The 22515-nt window shown below is 38.0% G+C and overlaps 1 protein-coding gene across 2 annotated transcripts; it reads right to left on the reverse strand.

Annotated features, from left to right (window-relative positions):
- Positions 1–791: 791 nt before the first annotated feature.
- On the reverse strand, positions 792–5323 carry LOC122061359 (protein SOSEKI 1-like). 2 transcript variants are annotated; one of them, XM_042624599.1, is made up of 7 exons: positions 5033–5323; positions 2918–3069; positions 2767–2836; positions 2568–2680; positions 1975–2467; positions 1779–1871; positions 792–1120 (listed from the first exon to the last, which is right to left on the reverse strand). In XM_042624599.1, the coding sequence occupies exons 2-7, from the start codon at positions 3054–3056 to the stop codon at positions 919–921; spliced, it is 1110 nt and encodes a 369-aa protein (XP_042480533.1). In that variant the 5' UTR covers positions 3057–3069; positions 5033–5323; the 3' UTR covers positions 792–918. The 2 variants fall into 2 exon arrangements, with proteins under 2 accessions (XP_042480533.1, XP_042480531.1); XM_042624597.1 differs by lacking the exon at positions 5033–5323 and adding an exon at positions 3281–3405.
- Positions 5324–22515: the final 17192 nt, after the last annotated feature.

Genomic DNA, 22515 nt, shown 5'->3' on the forward strand with positions numbered 1-22515 from the left:
TTAGATTGCATTGAACTGATAAAAAATTAGTGCCGCAAACCATAAAACCTAATGTATACACTCATGGTAATTAAACGTTTTTTACCACTAGGCCTTTTTTTTTTTTTATATATATTTTTTTTTTAATTTTTTTTTTTATTCTTTTCACTATTCTTGTCTCGTGGGATTTTAATGGTCTGATCTGATCATTTAAAATAAATTGTTGGATGAAAAGAAAAAAAAATCCAACCCTTCAATCCATCTACACCTTTTTTTGTCTCCCCCAACCTTGGCTCTTTCAATTATCTTGTGCTGTTGCTCAACTCTTGGTATTCATGGTTTGAGAACTCAGTAATAGTAAAAATATCAGCCAAGGCCAATATTGATTTGGATCTAATTGGATTGAAAAGAAATAGTTTTGCTTTTAATTAAAAATTATTTTATCTTTTGTCTGTATTGATCCAATAATATAGTATCGACCAAGAATTGAGATTGGTAAAAGCCGACTCCAATCCAATCCAATCAATCTTGACCGATCTGATCCAACTCTTCAAACCATGTTGGTATTTGATGTAAGAGATGTAGATAACCAATTTTATAGGACAATTTTTGTCTACATATTAATTTAGTTTAACTATGAACTAGAATAGTTTGATGTTTTATTTAGTCTATTGATTTGGTGAGAAAATTTGGAGGATGTGTACCACATGAGAAAGGGTGTCCATGTAGATGTTAAATTACATGGAAACATTAAACATAAAGTTCAACAAAAATGCTACTGAGGGGGTAACTAGGTATTTTAGAAACCGGGAGGAAGTAAAAATTTGCTTTAAAAGAATTTGAATAAATATAAGTTAAGTTTAGGAGAGTGACAAAAATCTCCCCAAGAAATATGAAAATTAAAAACAAAGACAACTAAATGAATAGAAATATATTTTATTAGCGGGTCAAGAAATAAGTTGATGACACATCCTTGGATGAAGATTCTGTTGATCTCTGTGATGACGTCTTCTCAAGGACAATTGTAGCAGCAGAAGCACCACCACCACCACTACCACCAGACTTGTTTAAGCTTTTCATGCCTCTACAGGACTTCATATGAGAGTGCAATTTCTCTGGCTTGAACCGCTTTCCACATTGTCTAAAAAGTCAATTTGAGCTTATTTATGTTAGTGCATACTCATCAATCCAGTACACATAACAAGAGGACAAAAACATTCTATTTATTTTTATTATAATAGTTACAACCAATTTCCCTTCACCGAAGAGTGTGGATGCCTTGGGATGAGTATTAAGAATAATCAAAGATATTCTCAATTTCATCTAATAGGAAGAATAATAATGACTCTAGATGAATATATTTTTTTCATTTTATCCATAGTATCAAATCATTTCACATCTAGTTTCTATGGGTGTTTCCTTATAGTATAAGGCCGTGTTTGGTATGCTTTCTTGAAATAGATTCAAGGTTTAAAAAGCATTTTGAAATCGACTATTTTCCTCTCTTTCTTTCTAGAGTGACAATAGTAGACATAATAAATCAGAATCATAATATCATTAATCTAGGAGTCTTGGTTGTCAAGAGAGTAATCAAACCGTTACAGTGTATAACATGGGGGTGTCAAAAAAGCCTGGCCGATCCATATCAGTATCGATTTTGCTAGTGATCAATTCCAGTAGTGAGATATCGATATCGATACTGATACAGAAAAACCAGGTAGCTTTGATAATTTTTCCAGAAATAAAAGAGATGGGGACATTTAGGTCATTCTACATGCGCCATGAATTACTGTACTTACGAGCAAATGGGCTCGGCAATTGGCTTACAAGGAGCAGAAACCTTCTTTTTTTCATTGGTGTTCTTTGAGTTCTTCATTCCATTAGAGCTTTTCCTGATAATTCAATAACAGAAAAAGGTCTCAGAGAGCTATTCAGAATCGATACAGAGACAAATAAATTAAAAATTTTGATTTTAAGTTGAATCGATTCCTTTACCTGGAATTCTGTTGATGTGGTTGTTGGTTAAAATCACTACCGAAGATCCTCTCAGACCCACCAATCGTCTCTGGTGGATTATTCTTCGAAGTTCTTTGAACCCGATTGATCATCGTTAATGCAGAATCGTTGGTATCGACTGCACCACATGTGAGTATATTCCGAAACACCTGGGAAGCTCCGCTAGAATAGCTCTTACTCTTGGGAGACGAAGCAGAACTCGTCAATGGTGGCTTTTTCTTCTCTGTACTCTTCTTATTCTTCTTTTCACTTTTGTTCTCTACTTTCTCGGGCCTGCTCATATTCGATTTCATTGATTCGTCTGTCATTGGTGATCTCTCTGAGTCTAGCGGTTCTGATGATTTGTCGTCGAGTTCGATTTCGGAGATTTTTGGTGTCAACTCCACCTTCCTATCCGGGGATCTCTGGAGTTCGTCTTCAATGGTGTCTGGTTTTTCTGTTGAAGCTTTCTTTTCACCGCAAGAACAAGCATCTGTATAGAAATCCAACAAAATTTTTGCCCCAAATCAAATCCGAAGTTCTGAAGCTTTGATTGATTGATATATTATTAATCAGAGTTAAAGAAAGGTTACCCAATGGAACAGAGGAGATTTCAGATCCTTTAAGAACGAATTCGTTATCAGATATTGGAGTGATTAGGTCTTCGTCTACCAAATCTTGCCAAACATAACCTGCCTTATACCTCCTGCAACAATAAGGCTCTATAGTCATTTTAGATTTTTCCATGAGCTTGACAGAAGCCTAATCCATTACAAGGATTTCTAATCTAACCTCTTGTAAGACCAAGCAAACGAATCTGGCATATCTTTTCCTCGTAAATCCGATAGCCATCTCTTAACATCTAATCGAAGAGAAATCAGTAAAAGCAGAGTTCCGAAGAGGAAGAAGGTGAAGAAAGGAGAGGGTGTTATTGGGGAAAAACCTCGTAGATAAACGCCATTTCGACTGAGATGATGAACTCTGATAAGGTGAGGATGTTCGATTCGTCCCATTCGACTCAGAAAATAAATAATGTGAATTCGCCTTAATTGATTCGTCATCAAATCCCCTTTCGTTTCCATTCTTCTCTGCTCTCTGCAACCAAAAACACCAAGACACGCCCGCATCTTCGTTTCAGAGAAAATCCATTAATTGTCTCTCACCAGTTCACATTTGATGATCAACCAAAGATAAAAATAGAAAAATTGGGAGATTCGGCTAAGAACAGAAGATCAAAGAAGAGAAAAAACTGATGAACAATGTCGCCTAATTGAAAAAGAAACATGGGGACTCCGACTGTAATTACCGATTTAGAGACTCCGAAATGTCTTGAGATGAGAGAATCTGAGGAAGAAATTGGCTCAGCAGAAACGTAAATGTCGATCGAATTCAAACACATTTATAGAATTTTCTTTTTCCTGAAACTTATCCATTCTGGTTCTGATTTCCCGCGATTATCTTTCCTCCTTTGCTCTCTACAGTTCAACGGCCTCAACCCAGAAAGGCCGGACGGGCCAAGACCAACCAAATTACTGAAAATACCCTCATAATTTAAAGTTTTATCTGATCATCATAAGGGAATTTTAGGAATTGAATTAAAGGGTCACCGTTCACATCACAGAATTTCGGTCACCTACTGTGTGTATCTTCATCGAGTTATTTAATGGAGAAGTAGATTTAATCCTGACCATTGGTTCAGAATCGGAACACTGAAACGTGGTGAGACCGATCTATAGCCGCAGGAAAACTCAGACGGAACCATCAAAAGGCTTAACGACCAAAACGGCCACTATGGAGATTTATTTATTAAGATTAAATGGAAACCAAAATGAAAAGCTAGAGAGAGAAAGAGAGAGAATAGTTTGACTTTTTCCTTGTTTGATCATCCATCCATTTTGTCCGGTGGCATATGCGTTTGATTCTGATCAGACGGTTATCCCCATCTTCTTACCTAAACCGTTATCACACTTTTAAGGAAAGACGTGGCATTATATATCTTGTGTTTTACCGGATCTAGGAACATAACAACTAAGGGTGTCAATCGGTCGGGTCGGTTCAGTTTTGGTCGGACTTAATCGGGCTTGAAGACTTTCAAATGCTATATCGTGTCCGCCCATTTAACTAATTGGGCTTAATTATTGAGGGCATGGTACACTTTATATTCAGTCGGTCGGCCTTGGGTTATAATCGGACTACCTTAATCGGGCTACGGACATGTTTAATGTTAAATGGCCTTTAATCGGTTTTTAAACAGGTCCTCTTTAAAATGTGCTCTTATATTCCGGCCCACTCATGCAAGCGAAAAAAAAGAAGACAATAAATCAATAAATGATACCAAATATAATCATTATATAAAATGTAAACATGTCTTTACAGTTTAGTTTTTACTCTTTAATTTGGGGGGTAAAATAGGTATTCTACAATCATTAAAGGGTTGGGCCAAGCCAGTGCACAATAGGCCAATCTCGATCAGGTGTTATTCGGTCAGTCTCGGTCGGGCGCCCGACGGTCCAAGTAGCAAAACCGAGACTGACTATATATAAACGGGCCGGGCTCAAGCCCGACACGTTTAATAAACGGTCCAGGCAAGGCCGGGCCGGTCTATAAACGGTCGGTCCCAATCGGTTTAGTCGGTCGGGCCACAAATTGACACCCCTAATAATAACAACCATGAATTTAGTTTAGTAGCGGTCACGCCCGATACAGAAATAAAAAAAAACCTATACATATCGGGCCGTATCAATCCGGACCCCAATACGATCTATCCGTAATTCCGTATTGATATCAGTATTAATATCCACGGCGACGACCGATGCCGCGCACTAAAACCCTGCGACTGACAAAGGTAAGAACTAAGAACTGAAGAACCGCTTCAAGTTAGAGAGAGAGAGAGAGAGAGAACCATTGATCTTAAGAAAGATCAAGTCTGAAGCTAATGGAAATGGAAAACCATTGAAGAAATGCAGCAAAGAATCAAAATTTTGGGTTTAATCAATCTAAATGACCTGTTGAATAAATATGAAACGAGAGAAGGAAAAACTCTAGAAATCATTCTTACAAGTTTTCCAAGGCCTTCGAATCTGAAGCTCTCTGTAGTACTTCGACTTCTCGTATCTGCTTCGAAGATAATTTAGGTTTCTCTACGATCAGCTCGAACACTGGGAGAGTGTGGTCTACGAGCAGTTCGACCGCATGGAGAGAGTATATCACTAACGGGCAACGATGGTCTACGATCAGCTTGCTCAAATAGGGGGGAAAGCAAAACTTTGGCTCGCCTTGTTTGGGAAGCTAAAGAAAAAGAAGAAATCGATGGAAGAAATTCTGGAGTCTGGATCTCTTTCTGGTTCAACTCTGCTAGTCGGCGAAAACGAAATTGGACGAGAAGCTCAGGAGATTTATAGAACAGTAGTAGATTAAAAACTTGGCAGTATTAGAAAAATTCCAGAAATGCCCCTATTTCTTGGAAAGTAACACAGCCGTGCCAACTGGCAAAATATGATATGTAAATTAGAAATCAGAATTGGATTGGTGGAATTGAAAGATTCAAATCAGAATCAGCCATGAAGATCCCGATTCTAGGCTATCTGGAGTGGTTGATTCTAGGGTTTTTGGGATTGGATCGTTCAAGTTTCAAATCTGAAGAGCTGATTTTTCGGTTTGATGGATTTGAGGCTCCACCACATGGAAAGAATGGTCGTAGATCAGCTAGTTAAGCCGTTGCTTGGATCTAATTTAGCTCTGATCCTTATTGATCCAGCTTGGGCTGATGATTTTGTATGGAAGCTAAAGGTTAGGGTGTTTTTAGGCCAATTCTAGAACAATCCAATTCAATACGAATTGGGTCAGGACTTATTCGAATCTTGATTTTGGGGTTCTAAACCGCTGATGAAAATTCTACCCTATGGACAAAATGTTGCATGTCTAATGACTTTATTGCCCTCAGTTCTCGAGCCCTCACATGCTTACATTTGCATGGTTCAAGTGAGCAGAATTGGCTAAAATTCAATCAAAACCCTAGAAATTCAGTACGAATCAGTTGGCCAGAATCAAAATTGGATCTACTAATTTTGATTGAATTTTATACGAATCGCGAATCGATTCCAATTCCTCAAATCTTGTATATTTGTCAAAACAGATTTGATTTGTTATGGGGATGGAAGGTCATTTTCTCGTGGAGCCAGTCCAGTGGATCCATTATAATCAGTTTACTTCAACTCTTCTTCTGTATATATACTATTTCAGGTGATCCACTCCCCTACTTCTCAATGAAAATGATAGGTATGTGTAGGTGAGATTTTTTTTTTCTTTTTTAAAGATTTTAGTTGGTGTTTGGTAGTTAAGAACCATTTCTTTGATGTAGTTATTGTTTGCATGTCAATTAAGGTTGCAATTAATTCCCGCCCTCCATTAGTTGGGCAGCTGACCATATTCTATAGGAAAAGAAAAAGACTTTCATATCTACCATATTATTTAGCGGTGTCAAGGGGTCGGTTTGGTCTAGTACTCTAGTTTAAGTGGTCTTAAATCTCGTTAAGGTGAGATTTAGTTTGGGTCAGTTGGTTTCGGTTTTGATTTTGATTTTGAGTTTTATTGGTTGCTTAATGGGTTTTTATAGGTTTCATTATTAGGATGATGCAGTTTTGATTTTGTAGCGGCTTTCAAAACCGTAACTCGAAACATCCAATGAGGATTCAGTTTTAGCTTGATTCGGGCTTTTGATTGATTTTAGTCAGTCCAATCGGGTTGGATTGGATTATGACACCCTTAATATGACTCATTATATTAGGATTTTAACCATTGTATTTTCAAAAGCATATTCAAAGTTGCTTCAACTCTATTATTATAGTTTTGTCAAAGTTTCAAACATTCGTATTTTCACTGGGGAAATTGGATTGGATAAACCAGCTGAAATTCTTTAAACTATTAACGATAATGTGAACAACATGTTCATAAAATTTATATGTCAATTGAGCTACCACCAGAAAATATTTGGACTAACAAGATAAGCCTCTCTTAACAAACGATGTAGGAAACATTCACTATTTTAGACTCGTATTTTTTTTTTTTTTGATATAATATATATGAGTAGTCAAATTAATTAAATTTTTGTAACTAATATTTGTTAAACTTCAAACTTCAAGTGCTTTTTTTTATATACTATTAGAAGGATCCCTATGTATTAATTGTTATAATAAACAAAATTTCAATGTATCACATAAAAAGTAATCATCTAAAAAGCTATCACTATTCACTAGCCATTAATTTATTTTCATTTTTTTTTTTTAAAGAAGGATAAGGGTTGTCGAAAATAAATCCATATAATATATAATATTTTTGTAGTTGAATAATCTAGAACTATTTATTAATAGTAATTTAATGGTGTTAGACCTTTCAAATGAGTATAAGTTATCCAAAATAGAAGCAAAAGCAACTAATGAGTTATTATAAAAAAAATAAAGAAGGTGCCATTCGATTGAAATCCACTTGGCCATTGGATCTAAATCATCCAATGCAGATAATGCTACTCTCGAAAAAAATTTCTAAAATGGATAAAGTTTTTCTTCACTCACTTCACCAATAGTGATGTGATTTTATGATTGAATTTTTGATTCATCGGTAAATCTCACCATTTATTGTTCATGGTCCAAAATACATTTTCATTTTTCAATTCAATCAAAGGATCAATGGAGTTGATGAAAAGATTTTTAATTTCTCTATGGATAGAGAGAAAGTGGATTCCAAAATTCTGTTCTGTTTGATTAATAAATCTATATTTTTGTTTAAAAAAAAAAATAGAGGAATTATTATTATTATTTTTTTATTTGATAGACTATTTGATGTATTTCAGCAAGTAAGTTCGTATATAGTTTTCAAAACTTGACAAGAGGTTGAGCCAAAAAGCTTCCTTGTTTGCATTCAATTTGGTTCAAATCAATTTAGATAAAAGAATTATCGTTTTGACTGAAGGAGATAATAATAAATAAATGTTAAATAAAAAAAAAAAAAAGTTCAATCGAATGATAACCATATGTAAAGAGGACCATCCGGATTCCTTATTAGTGTTTTAAGTATTGATATCATATTTTCATCAAAAAAGTATGAAGAGGACTGTCCTTTAAGGATTACTTATTAGTGTTCTAAGTATTGGTATCATATTGTTCAATACGTATTGATATCGCTAGAACCCGATATTGATACAAATCAGTTGATACAGTAAAAAAAGACTCTTGGATATAAAATCAGACTGATAGGTTCACACCAAAACGAATTGATATTAGTATCAATATCGATAGAGACCGGTACAATATCTGCTACCGTATTTTATAAGCTTGGTCTTTAGTGGAAATGGACCAAAAAGAGGCAGTTTTGGTTTTTCCGGTTCGATCGTATCCAGTTTTGTTAAACTATGGGTTAGTGTATGCAGCTCCCCGATAGAGAGCATATCATACTATACCCGAACCATGAAAGCCGGTCCAGGGGACATACCAACCCTAGTTGGTCCACCCAATAAAGATCATTTCGTATCATACCTGAACCATTAAGGAAATACCAACCCTAGCTACCCAATAAAGATCATATAATATAATAATTGAACCATTAAGGACAGGCTGGGCAAATACCAACAGTAGCTAGTTGGTCCCAATTATTACCATCCATGGGTTAGATAATAGTCAATTTGACTCGGTTCAATTCATTGGGAGATTAATTGCAGGTTTCTGCACTGATACAGTAGTAGTGGTTTATGTAGGGTTGTACTAGTCACTGACAGCAAGAAGTAGAAGGATAAGTGAGAGACTAGTAAAGCAGTTGGGAATAGGACCGGTTCCTCTCCACCTGTAGTTGAGAGGGAATCTCTTCAACCATGAGTCCATGACTCCGTAATTGAATTGAAAAAAATGTATTTCGGATCATGAACAATAGGGATGGTAGTTAATGATAAACCAAGAGTTCAATGATAACATCACATCAATAATCACCATTGGTGAATTGGGTGAAGAAAAACTTAATCCAACAAGTAATAAATTAACTTCAAAAGAAAGAATGCTACCTTCTAGTGTGTATATGTGCAAAGACACATCATGTGAGAATACCAAATGCATGCAAATTAGTGTGTACTTGTGCCAAGAGGTAGGAAGAAAGAACGTTACCCTCTAACGTGTACTTGGACCAAGACACAACATATATGAAAAGACTATTGTTTTATGGTTGTCCTTGTTGGCAACTCGGCCATGTGGCGATGATGACGTAACCAGTTTGAATGACGTGGATGAAAATGATGACATGACAGTGTCTAGTGTCACCGATGAGATAACAGAACTCCTTGGTATGCATGGAATGGTTTGATACATCCTAAGTATGTGGTGCGGGTTTTTAGGTCAAAACTGGTAAAATTGGCCTATTTAAGATTGAGAGCATTTTCGGTAGTGCAAATGAAATTTTTGAAAGATCATTTCTTCATAAAAAATATAGATTGTAATTTATCTAGTCCAGTGCATCTGATTTTGTCGCATTCCGATACCGTATGAAAAAGTTACGACATTTGTGGCAGTAGAGGAAAGTTTCGGCATTGAAGATGAATTTTTTAGAGGAAGTGTTCTCCATGTAACAATACGACAAAAAATCAAATCTTTCCAACGGTTCTGATTTCATCATGTTCCGATTCTGTATAAGAAAGATACATCATTGGAAAGGTCTAGGGGCATTTTGGTCTTTTTATATGGATGAGTCAGATGATTGAGTCTTCTGGAAAGTCGTAGAGCGTCCAGTTACGGTTCCAACGCACTTTGTTTCATCTCGATCGGATATCGTATGAAAAATTTATAAGTGTTTCCATAAAGTCGATTCGAAAATCCAAACCTAAAATCCATCAGTTGCTCTCGGTGTTGGGCGGATTTTTTGGAATTTATTTTTAAAATTTTAAGGGCTTTTATGTAATTTCAAGATTTTGAAGGTCTGAGTTGCAGGGGGTCTTTAAGCACTGAAATATATGGAGGCAGGGGCTTGATTGTAATAAATATGAGTAAAGGGAAGTGAAATGGATGGTCCAGATTCGACCACGTAGGCTTGATGCCCATCCAAACGCTGCTGAGATTTTGCACTGACATGGACGAGATAGATGCTTGCGCGTAGGATTTTATTGGTTATGTGCATAATCCTTGATGCATTGACGCTACACTTTATCAAGGTATGTTCTGGTGTTTCGCTCGTGCATAGAAGGTATAAAAAAGATTTTGATCTTAAGGATATCATGAGATCTGATTAAAGCCATCATGGAGGATTCGGATCCAATGGCCGATAAGCCTTTCACTTTTTGAGTGGGAGATAAGCTGCCTTAAAATCCAGAAAAGTAATCAATCAAAGATCGACAACAAAAAGTACTAGTTGACCGATGACGTCATTAGTTGACTATCTTATTCAAATCTTGTGGTTGAGATTTACTATCCGTTATTTTAATCGGACGGTCTAGATTAAGAGATTCTCCTTGATGAGATCTACGACTAGATTTGCGCCCCTATTGCGCGCACCGCCGGTGTAGCCTACGCCACTCCTACGAAGATTCTATTTCAGGCTATCTCATTGCTCCAACTTCAAATTGTCATATCTCCCTCATTTTAACTCGGATTTGGGTGAACTAAGTTTCTACTTCTTCATTTTTTCAAGACCTACACTATGAAAGTAAGAAAAATGAGTTTTGAGTGAAGAAAGGCTATGGTTTTGGCAAGAGAAGCTTCCTCCTCTTTGTTGGTCCTTGAATGAACATGAATACTTGATGATAAATGTTCTTAGGCCATTAAAGGAGGTAAAAGAGGTGGTTGAGGTATGTTAATGATACATTAACTCAAAGCCAAGGAGGAAGAGAAGAAAGCAAGGATGTGTTTGCTTTGAAGAGCAAGAAGCCAAGGAGAGAGAAGGTGTAAGCACCAAACTTGTCAGTACAAGTTTTCAGTCATCCCAGGCAATTGGTTGTGAGATTCTCTAACCTTTGATTTACATTATATAAATGTATGTATGTTAGGGTTAGTTGTAGATGAATGTATACATGCTAGGTTAGTTGTGGATGAACTGTAAGCATGCTAGCTAGTTGTGAATGTATATGCTAGGCAGAGCTTGACTGTAGGGCATTAATATAAGCCCAATTTACTTGTATTCTTTATTGAGTGCTTAGTGGTGCTAAGCATTGGGAGTAGGTGCTCCCGTGTAGTGGGTGCTACACATTGTATCGGCACTGTGAGTGCCATCTCAGCTTTGGCTTGAGAAAATTGGGTGTAGGTGCTCCCGACTGTAGGTGTAGTCAAAAGTAGTGTATTAAGTAGATATGAAGTTTTTACAGGCACTACTCCAGGGATGTAGGCAAATTGCTGAACCTCGTAAAAATCCTGTGTTGTGGGTGCTTGTTGTTTGCATTTTATATTGAAGTGCGTGGAATGTGGAATGGGTGTACACACTTGGAAGTGTCTATGAGAGACTGAGTGTGCATACAACTATGTGCAAACAGGGACAGGTATATATCAGGTTTTTCTTAGCCAGACATCGGATAGGTTCTTAGGGATCGGAATTGGACTCACTAATTCACCCCCCTCAGTGACTGTCGGGTTACAACAAAGACCTCACTACCTTGCATTGAAGATGCTCCCGCACATCCTCCCATTGGCCACGCCCACTGGTGTGACCTGCCCAAGGAGGTAGGTTCTCTTGCCTATTAACTTAATTCAAAAGAAAACTCTAATGTATGTTGGATAAAGGTTGTTAGTGCAGAGTGGTTCGCTAATTCCCTTGTATTTATTCCTTCTCAATCTGTTTCCCCAACAAACCTCAGAACGGATCTCCGTTCCCGTGGCTTAGAATGCACGGAAACACACAAATGGGTTTAAAGTTAAAGCACTCCTAGGAATAAATCATACAGAGCTCAAGTCCAGTTAAGGTAAGGAATTCCTGGTAAGGAGCCTCGGTGAGAAGGTAACAAACAAGAAGAAGAGGACAATGATAGTGATTAAGAACTATAGGAAAGGTTTCTATATGTATATTACTTGCAACTTTAGCAGATCAATCAGGATTCTCTACTTGCTAACAATGGAGATAGGGCTGCTGACCTACGTACTTGCTAACAAAGCGGTAGGGAATGCTTTATGGCTAGCGATTGATTCCCTCCCAGATCCAATACAAGCTGGTAATATCTGGAGAGTTATGATCCCTAAGGGTGACTACGAATCCAAGAGGCAGAACTTCCGTTTTGCTCTGATTGGAAGGGTTAACTTCCATTTGATTTCTTTGGATGCTCTAAGACAAGAGGTTGTAGAAAAATGGAACCTAAGTCAGGGAGTCGTGATGCATCTTCTAGGTACAGGATACGTTATCTTTCAATTCCATTGAAGGAGATAAGACCGCGGTGTGGAGGAGGAGTCCAATGAAGATAGGAGAGCAGTTAATCCGATTCCAACATTGGAAGCCGGATTTCAACATTCAAGAGAAGCAGGTTTGGACAAAGCTTGTTTGGATCCGCTTCCTGGATCTCCCTTTGGAATATTGGCATGAGAAAGTCCTGCTCTCAATCGCAAAAGCGATATGACGTCTAGTGGCCTTGGATCGCCACACACCAAGCAAGGTTTGATGGGATATTTTGCAAGGGTTCTTGCAGAGGTGGATGCTACTGAATTGATATTGCATATTGAAGAAGTTCAAGTAGAGAGGATGGAGCCTGGCACAACTACCATCTTCAGCTGCAGGCAGAAAGTGTTGTACGAGGATGGAATTGCTTGTTGTGGTTATTGTAAAAGGTTTGGGAAAAGCATTGGCGATTGCAGATCAAAGAAGCACAATGACGCTAAGCAGGCGGCTAAGGACAACTCCGGTATACCTGGGGCGGTCTATGTTGATGACGGAGTTGACCCGATTCGAGTCAACTCTCAGGATAACCGAGTGGGTGTAGGAATCCTAAACATAGCAACCACAACCGTTTCTAATTCCCCTTCCTTACAAAGTGAATTACCATCCAATCAGGGAACTCCAAATTTGGAAGGCAGTATCCATATTGTCTTGGACTCATTACCGTCCAATTCAAATTCAAATTTGAATGACATTATTTCGGAAACTCCCAATGCCCAAGATAAGGATCTATCCCCAAATATCTTCCTTCCTATTATGGAGGATGGAGAGGTGGTGGGTTCTGGTTCTGGTAATGAGTCTGGTTTAGAATCTGACCCAGAGAGCTTTGACTCATCTAAATTTGAAGAGCATGACCAGATTGCCCATGTTGATTCGGCAACTCTTATGAGGCCTAGCCGACCAAGAAGAGATATTGGCAAAGGAAGGGGCGGTGGTGGTAGAATACAAACTCGAGGTGGTCGTGTTGTTCACTCCCAAGACGTTGTGGTTTCAAGCCTTCTAGACACAGAACTGATCAACGATTGAGTAGCCCTGAAATTTTAGGAAGTTGCAACAGTTGACAAAGCAGTTGTTGCTAGAGAGAAAGGGGCAAATAGCACTGCTAAAGGAGGGAAGAAGAATAAACGACCGATGGGTCAGAGAATCAAGCCTGACAAAACACGTCTTTAATCTCATTCCTTATGAAAGTCCTCTTCTGGAACATAAGAGGTGTGTGGAAGGACGCTAGTTTAAGGGCCTTGAAGACTATGTTACGGGATCACTCTCCCGATGTTGTATGTGTTGCTGAACCTATGGTTCAACCCTGTAAGTTCCCCTCTCTCATGGTTAATAAGCTAAGTTTCTCCACTGATTTCATCCATAACCATCGGTCAGACAAAGTTCCTAACCTCTGGGTTCCATGAAAGCAAGGCATTTCTCGTCCCTTTGTGATCTTCATGTCAGACCAGCAAATAACAGTAGTTGTGGACTGGTTTGGTGATAAGGTGGGTCTTTCCTTTGTTCTTGCCAGTAGCTTCAAAGCTTTGAGAAAAGATCTGTTGATTGACTTGGGTCTAGTAGGGTTGACCACAATCACATGGTCTGTTTTGGGGGATTTTAATGCTACGTTATTCTCTCATGAGAAGAGGGGACCTAGTCGGTTCAATCTTGCTTCGGCCGCAAATTTTCAGGCAATGGTAGATTCATGCTTGCTTATTTCTGTTCCCTCTCAGGGAAAGAAATTTACTTGGTCTAACAATCGTAGAAGGGGTCACGTGGCTGCCGTGCTTGATCGAAGCTTCTGTAATGGGCAATGGCTTGATTTCTTTAAGAACATATCCCAAAGAATGCTTCAAAGTGCTGTTTCTGATCATGCCCCTCTCTTGGTGATTTCTGATGCTGTCCCTAAGCCATCTAACATCCCATTTAGACTCCATAGCTTCTAGATGGAGGATGCAAACTTTATTTCTGTTATTAAAGAGGCGTGGAGCTCTAGATCTCATGGAAATCCTATCATCTTTCTCTTTTAGAAGTTGAAACAGGATAAATTATTTTTGAAGCCATGGGCAAAGCAAACTTTTCCAAATCTTGATATTGAGGTTGAGAAATCTTCCAAAGATCTAAAAGCTATTCAAGATGAAATAAAAGTTATGGGTATGTCTGATGAGCTATTTGCTAAAGAGGCTGATGCTAAAATCACCTTCCTTAAAGCCTGACAAATGCATGCCCAACTATGGTCTGACAAAACCAAGCAAAGATGGATGAAAGATGGAGATCAGAATTCGAAGTTTTTTCATCTCTCTGTGAAAATGAGAAGGTCTCGTAATTTGATTCACTCTTTGAAGAAAGAAGATGCATCTTGGGTTTCTGGTCAGCAGGCCTTGGCTTCCTACATCTCAGGTGAACCCCCATTGGGACCTTCTCGACTGTATTCCACGGGAATTAGAGGAGAGTGATCAGGCAGTCCTTGATGCAATCCCGTCTAAGGAGGGAATCAAAGTCATTGTTTGGGATTTGGATCCAGATAGTTCCCCCAGCCTGATGGGTTCTCAGGTATTTTTTTTCAGAAGAGTTTAGGATATTATTGAGCATGATTTTTGTTGAGCTATTATTTATTTCTTCAGAGTGGGAAAATTTCCTTTAGGTGTCAACAATTGCTTTGTCACCCTTATTCCTGAAATTTCTGGGGCTTCTTCTCTCAGGAATTTTTGCCCAATTTGTATGTCCAATTTCATTACCAAAATTTTATCTTCTAGACTGTCTTGTTTCCTTCCCCATCTTATCTCTAAGGAGCAAGGTGCCTTCCAGAGAGGTAAAATAATCTCTTCAAACATTAGTCTTGCCTCTAAACTCGCAAATCTAATGCATTGCTCTATGAGGAGAGGGGGTATGGGAATTAAATTAGATGTTCAGAAGGTCTTTGATACTCTTTATTGGGATTTCTTCTTTGCCACTCTGAAGAAATTTGACTTCTCTCAAACTTGGATTTCATGGATTTATGAAATTATCTCTTCCTCTAGAATCTCAATCCTGGTGAATGGCGGCCCAGTGGGGGTTTTTTGGGGCTACTAGTGGTCTGCGCCAAGGAGACCCAATCTCTCCCATTCTTTTTTATCTTGGCTGAGGAAGTGCTTTGTAGAGGTTTGAAACTATTAGCTGAGCAGGGCCAGTTAAAGCCTCTTCTAGGGCCACGAGGCGTAGCTGTCTCATCTCACTTATTATTTGTGGATGATATCTTTGTGTTCATGAATGCTTCTGCATCCTATGTTAGGAATCTTCAAAGTTTTCTTCTCAGGTATCAGGAGTTCTCTGGGTGACATATTAATCTAGAGAAGAGCAATCTTTTCTTTCGGAAGGTAAGTCCCCATAGAAAGCATTTTATTTCGGAGACATTGGGCATCCCTATTTCTAAACTTCCAACAAAATACTTGGGAGTCGAAATCTTCAAAGGAATGGTCTCAAACAAGCATCTTCTCCCAATGATGGATAAAATCAAGGCCAAGCTTGCTAGTTGTAAGGGAAAACTGCTATCCTTGGCGAGTAGAGTTGAATTGGTAAGATCCGTAATTTTTGGAATTTCTATTCACAAATTTTTTGTTTATTGGTGGCCTCAATCTACCATTCAAACAGTAGAGCGGTGGATGCGATACTTTATATGGCCTGACGATGTTGATAAGCAAAATAAAGTTGTGGTCAAGTGGGAAAATACTTGCAATCCAAAGTAGGAAGGAGGCCTCGAGATATGGAAGCTGCGTGATGTAAACTCTGCTTGCTTGTGTAAACTAGCCTTGCAAATCAAGCACGAGGATACAAGTATGAGCTCTTTTTTCAGAGCAAGGTTCATAAATACAGATGGCTCTCTCAAGTCCAAATACCTTTCCTCCTCTATTTTTCCTGGTTTGAAGAAAGTGTGGACTATCATTTCAGGTCTTGAGCGGTGGACTATTGATAATGGGAAAAAGATAAACTTCTGGCATGATAGATGGCTCGATGAGACTTCTCTTGCTGAGGGTTCATGGCTGGATCCAATAGTCTTCAAGGGTCCTCACATTAAAGTCGCTAACTTTATTGATACTAATAGATGGGTTATTCCGCCAACAATGCCATCATTCTTAAAAGAAGCTTTCACAAGGGCCTCTCAGATTTCGATCTCTTACCTTGAGAATACATGCCATTGGACCCCCACCCCCTCGGGTATTTTTTTCTACTAGTTCTGCCTGGAACACCATAAGGTCTAAAAATCCTACAGTTCCTTGGTTCTCTATAGTATGGAAAACCACTATTCTGCCTCGGTAGGCGGTCTTTGGTTGGAGGCACTAACATAAAAGCCTTCCAACAGATGACGCAGTAAAAAAATGAGGTGCCCATATATCTTCAAGATGCGAGCTCTGTGGATTAACGGAAGGAACATTTATGCACCTATTTGGATCATGCAATTTTCTTCACTGGTATGGAACCTATTTTGCTCCTTATTCAACACGGTTTGGCCCTATTTCTCCAATATGGATGACATACTGAAATGGTGGAAGGAGAAAACCCACTCTATTTCTTTCAAGAATCTATGGAACTGTGGAGCCATTCTTGTCCCTTATCATTTGTGGTCAAAGAGAAACTCTAGGCGTGATGGCGGGTCTCCTATGCCCTTCAACTGTTGCTTCCAATTGATCAAGGGTGAATTTCACTCTAACTCTGCAGCGCACATCGAATTTTCAGCCACTATTTTAGACCTGCTGTGCCCTCGAAACCTTGGGATTCCCATCTCCTCGGGTAGGAAAAGAAAGCCTAAATTTTTTTCTTTTTTTTTTTGGTTTCCTCCCTTTTCAGGATGGATAAAATTAAACACTGACGGTTGTTCCTTAGGAAACCCAGGGAAGGCAAGCGCAGGGGGTGCTTTTAGAAACGAAAAAAGCCCAGGTAATTCTAAACTTCAGAGAAGCCATTGGTGTGACATCAAACTTTGAAGCTGAAATTCAGGCAGTGATTCTGGGTTTGGAATATGCTAGATCCATTAAAGTGTAGAACCTTTGGATTGAATGTGTTTTGTGGTGATGGCTACCCTTCTTTCTAGAGGTTTCATTCCATGGTCTGTATCTCAAAGATGGAGAAATCGCAAGCCATACTTGGATTCCATTGAATGGAAGATTACTCACTGCCATCGTGAGGTTAACTTAGCTGTTGATTTTCTTGCGAAAATGATGGCAAAACATGATGTTTATGCTCCAATGACTTTGTGGCCCCCCTTTGATGTCTATGGAGCTCGAGATGGATTCTAACAATTGTCCTAGATACAGATTTATGTTACCTGTCTATTTATTATTTTCTGGGGTTTGGTTTCTTCATGCGATTTTCCTGCTAATGGCAATGCCAAAGTTGGGTCTATCGTGTAAGGTTCCTCTCCTTTCTCCTTGTTGGTTCTTTTTACATCAGTAACATATTTTTTTCATTAATACATTTCGAATCTTCTAGCGAAAAAAAAAAAAATTATGATCTAGACGTCAATTCGGGGCAATGGTGCATGCTTGTATTTCCGATTGTTGGTATACAATCTCTTTCTTGAGCAAGCTTTCTGGCTACTTCAAATCCTATAGGGGAGTGAGACAAGGCTGCTATTTCAGTCTCCCTCTCTATTTATTCTTGCTGAAGAGGCTCTTACCAGAAACCTTAATTTACTTATTTCCACAGAGAAAATTAGTCTTTATAGAGCTGTGCTATGACCAGGTTGCTTGACACCCCAAACTATTGAAATATTACTTGAAGCCTCACAAAACCTCAAGGTGTTAGTAGTTGAAATGGAAAACCTTAGAGCTGATGTCGGAGACCACTTTTCTTGTGGTGAAAAGGGAATCCCTTCATCCACTCCATTGGGTTTGTAAGGTTAATACAATTAAAGGGTAAGTTGGTCATTTTAACTTCACAAGTTCCAATTGAATCACTCATAGATTTGACTGATTTAACAGGTGATGTGGTTAATGGCTTCTTATGTATGAAATTATAATTCCATACCCTTGAACATGAAATAAGCTCATATTGAGATAGAGTGTGTGTGAGAAAGATAATTTATCTTGTACCCAATGTAACTATATTTATCTCCTTTTTTTTTTTCCTTTCATCGAAAAAAATCTCTTGTGAATTACATTTTTTTAATCCCCAAATAATGAAATATTCATTTTTTTAGATTTTTTTGTTCACTTTTACACTCATTATTTTTAATAAGAAAGATGGGCTGAAAAAGAAAAAGATTCTCTAAGCCATTGATACACTTCCTTATGCTACTTGATCAGAAAACTCGTTCCCTCAAAAGAAAAAAAAAAAAAAAAACTAATAAACAAAACCCACCCAATTTAGGCTGTTAAGATCAGATCTCTATATAATCAGTCAACACGGGTGACTCTAATGTTCAAAAATCCTATGGTTGTGTGTCAAGGATTTTGAACAGGTTAATTTCCAAACATGATGATATAGTGATTTTGTGGTATTTGTTTCTAATCTTTAAAAAAAAAAAAATCTTTCTAATTATTCTTTGTGAAGAGATGTAAGATAACCCACACTATATAAACCTTTGCCAAAAAATAAATCGGATAAACCTGGATCTTAGAAAAAAAAAAATCTTTCTAATCATAGACCTCCACCTCCTCCTCCTCGGGTGGGCCTACTATCGTCCCTTTCAGAAACAGAGTCTCCGGCTGGGCTGCCTGCTTCTCTATCTCTTCTTCATCAGAGCGATGCAATCCTCCGTGTCATGACCATGGTCCTGGTGGAACTAGCAATACTCGTATTGGTTTCCCCTGCTGCTGTTAAACCTCACGGCAGGTATTCGACGCCGACCTGAATTTTGGTCATCCCTGTACGTGCGTTTCTTGTTCCCGTTACTTTTCAACGCGGGCGAGTAATCCGGGAAGGTCTTCGGGATCTTTATCCAAGAGGGACCTCATCAGTTCCTCATCTGGGAAACCAGAGAGGAGACCAGAGAGGAGAGCCAAGTACTCCGTTTCAGGATTCAAGTTTCTCACTTCTAATTTTTCCTTGTGGAAGCGATCCATGAATGCTCAGAGAGACTCGCCATTTCTTTGCTTTACTTTGATGAACCTTTTCTTAAAACTTATGCTGCTCTGGAATCTGGTAATGAAAGCTTTGCTCAGCTCTGCGAAGTTGTGGATAGACCTTGGAGGAAGGTAGCAGAACCAGTTAACTGCGGCTCCCAGCTTTAACGATGCAGGGAACGCACGGCACGTGATTGCATCTGTGGCATCTGTGGTCCCTAGGATCAACATGCGAGATTTGAAGCAGTTTAAATGATCCCAAGGATCCGTGGAGCCGTCGTACAACTCGAAGGTTGGGAGCTTGAACCACACGGGAAGGGGTGCCCTCATGATCTTATCAGATAATGGTGTCTCACGAACAAAAGACTCCAGAGAAGAAGCCATGGCAACTCTCTCTCTCTCTCTCCTTTGATGCCTTAGGAGAACTCAAGAATCTGATGTTCTTATATCACAAGAAATAGTAGGAGGCCACGACTAGAGACTCCTATCATATTCTGAAACTCTTCCTTCCTTTTCTCCTACTTTCTCTCTTATTTGAACTCCAATTTCCAATCACGATTTCATCATGCCATGTGTTACATAGGCATTGAGCGAGAAATGCCGCCATTATCTTATTCATTTTTTTTCCTTCTCTCTCTCTCTTTTATCGGAACCAAATTCTCAATATCTCTCTACTTTCTTCAATTCAAATTCACAATTCCCTCTTAGATTTTCCAAATAATCCCAATTACAAGGAAAATTCTCATTTGTCCTATTGCAAAGGCAACAATCTAGGTATAGAAGAACTCAAGACGACTCGTATGCTTGGATTTAGGAGACGGTATCGGTGTCGGATCGGTGGGTATCGGTAGGTTTTGTCTCTATTTTTTTTTTTAAATATTAATTTATTACTATTTTACCCCTGAAACGATATGGATGACCGATTCAGATCGATCAAGGATCAAGGATCAATCTCAGCCAATACTGATCTGATACAATTGATACAAGACCAATACTTGAAACCATGCTCATAAGCAATGTTATCAATTCGGCCAAATAATTCACGAATTATTCGGCCGAATCGAATTTTTCCGAATTTTATCAAAAATTCTGACCGAATCCGAATTAAAATAAAATTCGGTAAAATTCACGATTTTTTCAAAAGTAAATATAAAACGCGAATAATTCGGACCGAATCCGAATTAAACCGAATTATTCGGTCCATTTAAACAGTATTTAAAAATAAAAAATAAAAACAAAAAACAAAAAAAAACAAAGAAAAAAACCCAATAAGCTTTTTTGACCGCTTTTTTGACCGAATCCTTAAATTAATCAACCGAATTATTCCGAATAATTCTCCACCCGAATAATTCCCGAATCCGAATTTGCTAACTATGCTCATAAGTGATCAAAGCAAGAGCAAGATTTTAAAACTTAGGATCAAATCGGATTGGTATCAATATCGGTTAGGATCAGATTGAATTAGATAGATTTACCCTTATTTATTAAAAAAAATAAAATAGTATTCTGAACCATTTTATCCATATGCTTTAGTAGTAGATTGATATTGAATTGTTCACAATCAGGGATTGTAAAAATTGTTTGCAACCACTGCACCAATGCAATGAGCATCGAGCGTTTGGGAGCCCCTTGAAATGTATGTCTGGATGTTCTCAGCCACTGAATACTCACTGCACCTCACCATTTACTGCAAACAATTTGAATTCTCACCTGGTCATACAAGTGATCAGTATCCAATACCTGTTGCTTTTGCTTTTAAATATACCCCTAAAAAAATAGGACATTTGTTGATTGCTCACTCGTATGATCAGGTAATCCTACGAATAGCGGATCTATTCTCCTCATCCGAGCCATGGGAGATTAGATTGAAGGAGAGAATTTTATTTCATAAAAAATAGATTTGAGAATTTGGTTCCTAGGGACACGGAAAAAAAGGAAAAACTTCATGCCATATGTCAATGCTAATGACGGATGGCATGAGGAATCCGGCTGGAGAGGACCTGAACTCCCACCTTCCTTGTCAAAACCATGAGTGAGCTCTCCCTCTCGCTCTTCCTAGTTCCTACTATTTCTCCACTTCTCTCTCTAAAAATAGTGGGGAACTCCTTTCTATCCTCATACTGGCAACATATATACCTATCACTTTCTTGGATCATTCAAACTTGTGGCCAAATTGTTTTCTCAAACCCTTAAACCAGAAATTGCTGACTTCAATGAACCAATCAGGCAAACCGATTTGGTCTCTGGCCGAGTTATTCAAATTTGGCCCATCTGACCTTATCTTGTTGGGCCGTATTATGATCGCTATGGCTTATATACTTGATTCAAACTGAATCATTGAACCAAAATTGAATTCAAAATTGGTTGAACCAGTCTATTAACATCGCTTCTAAATTTTGGGGTGTCTATTCTAGGTGTATCACTCGGAAAGTAAGAAAAGTAAAGTTATAAATTATTTGAAACCTTAAGGCCCTCTTTGGTATCATTTTTCTTTTTTAGTTTTATTTATTTAACAAAAATCATTAATGAAAATCATTTTTTATCAAAAAATAAAAATAATTTGGTAACTACTTGACAAAAATGATTTTTTGTGAGAAATAGTTTAGTATCTTTATGTGCAAAATAGTTCTTTAAAGAAATGTGTGAAGAGATTTCCTTCACCCATCTTTCTTATAACTCTCTTTCTCCACTTTGGACTAAAAAAAAGGGGCCAAGGGACTTGGATTTTTAATTACAAAGCAAATAATTACTTTACCCCTCCATATTGAGCCTTTAAGCACATGCTCATTAAAGTCCAACGCAAAAATAACTGAAAATGATGTTTGGCCAAAACACATAAATGACTCTTAATCTCTTTTTTGGTTTTTGTGTTTTATCAATTTTTTTTTAAATAAAAACAAGCTCCATAAATGATACCAAATGCTGTCAAAACCATTTTTGTGAACAAAAATCAAAAAGAAAAATGATACCAAAGAGGGCCAAGAGGTGTCAATAAGAAATTCTTAACCATTTTGATTTAAAATCATACAAAGGATGGAGAGAAGAACCATATTTAAGACAATATAGAACTAGACCTACACATATGGCTCCTACTTATTAATGGCTGGTATCGTATCATTGTATCATTCGGTATATAGTG

The sequence above is a fragment of the Macadamia integrifolia genome, chromosome 14, assembly GCF_013358625.1.
Source record: "Macadamia integrifolia cultivar HAES 741 chromosome 14, SCU_Mint_v3, whole genome shotgun sequence".
Taxonomy (NCBI): Eukaryota; Viridiplantae; Streptophyta; class Magnoliopsida; order Proteales; family Proteaceae; genus Macadamia; species Macadamia integrifolia.

Coding starts and splice junctions, on each gene's coding strand:
- LOC122061359 (XM_042624599.1), bottom strand. CDS start 3,056: ATGGAAACGAAAGGGGATTTGATGACGAATCAATTAAGGCGAATTCAC. Junction 2,837..2,917: donor AAATGGCGTTTATCTACGAG/GTTTTTCCCCAA, acceptor CTCTTCGATTAG/ATGTTAAGAGATGGCTATCG. Junction 1,121..1,778: donor ATTGCCGAGCCCATTTGCTC/GTAAGTACAGTA, acceptor TTGACTTTTTAG/ACAATGTGGAAAGCGGTTCA.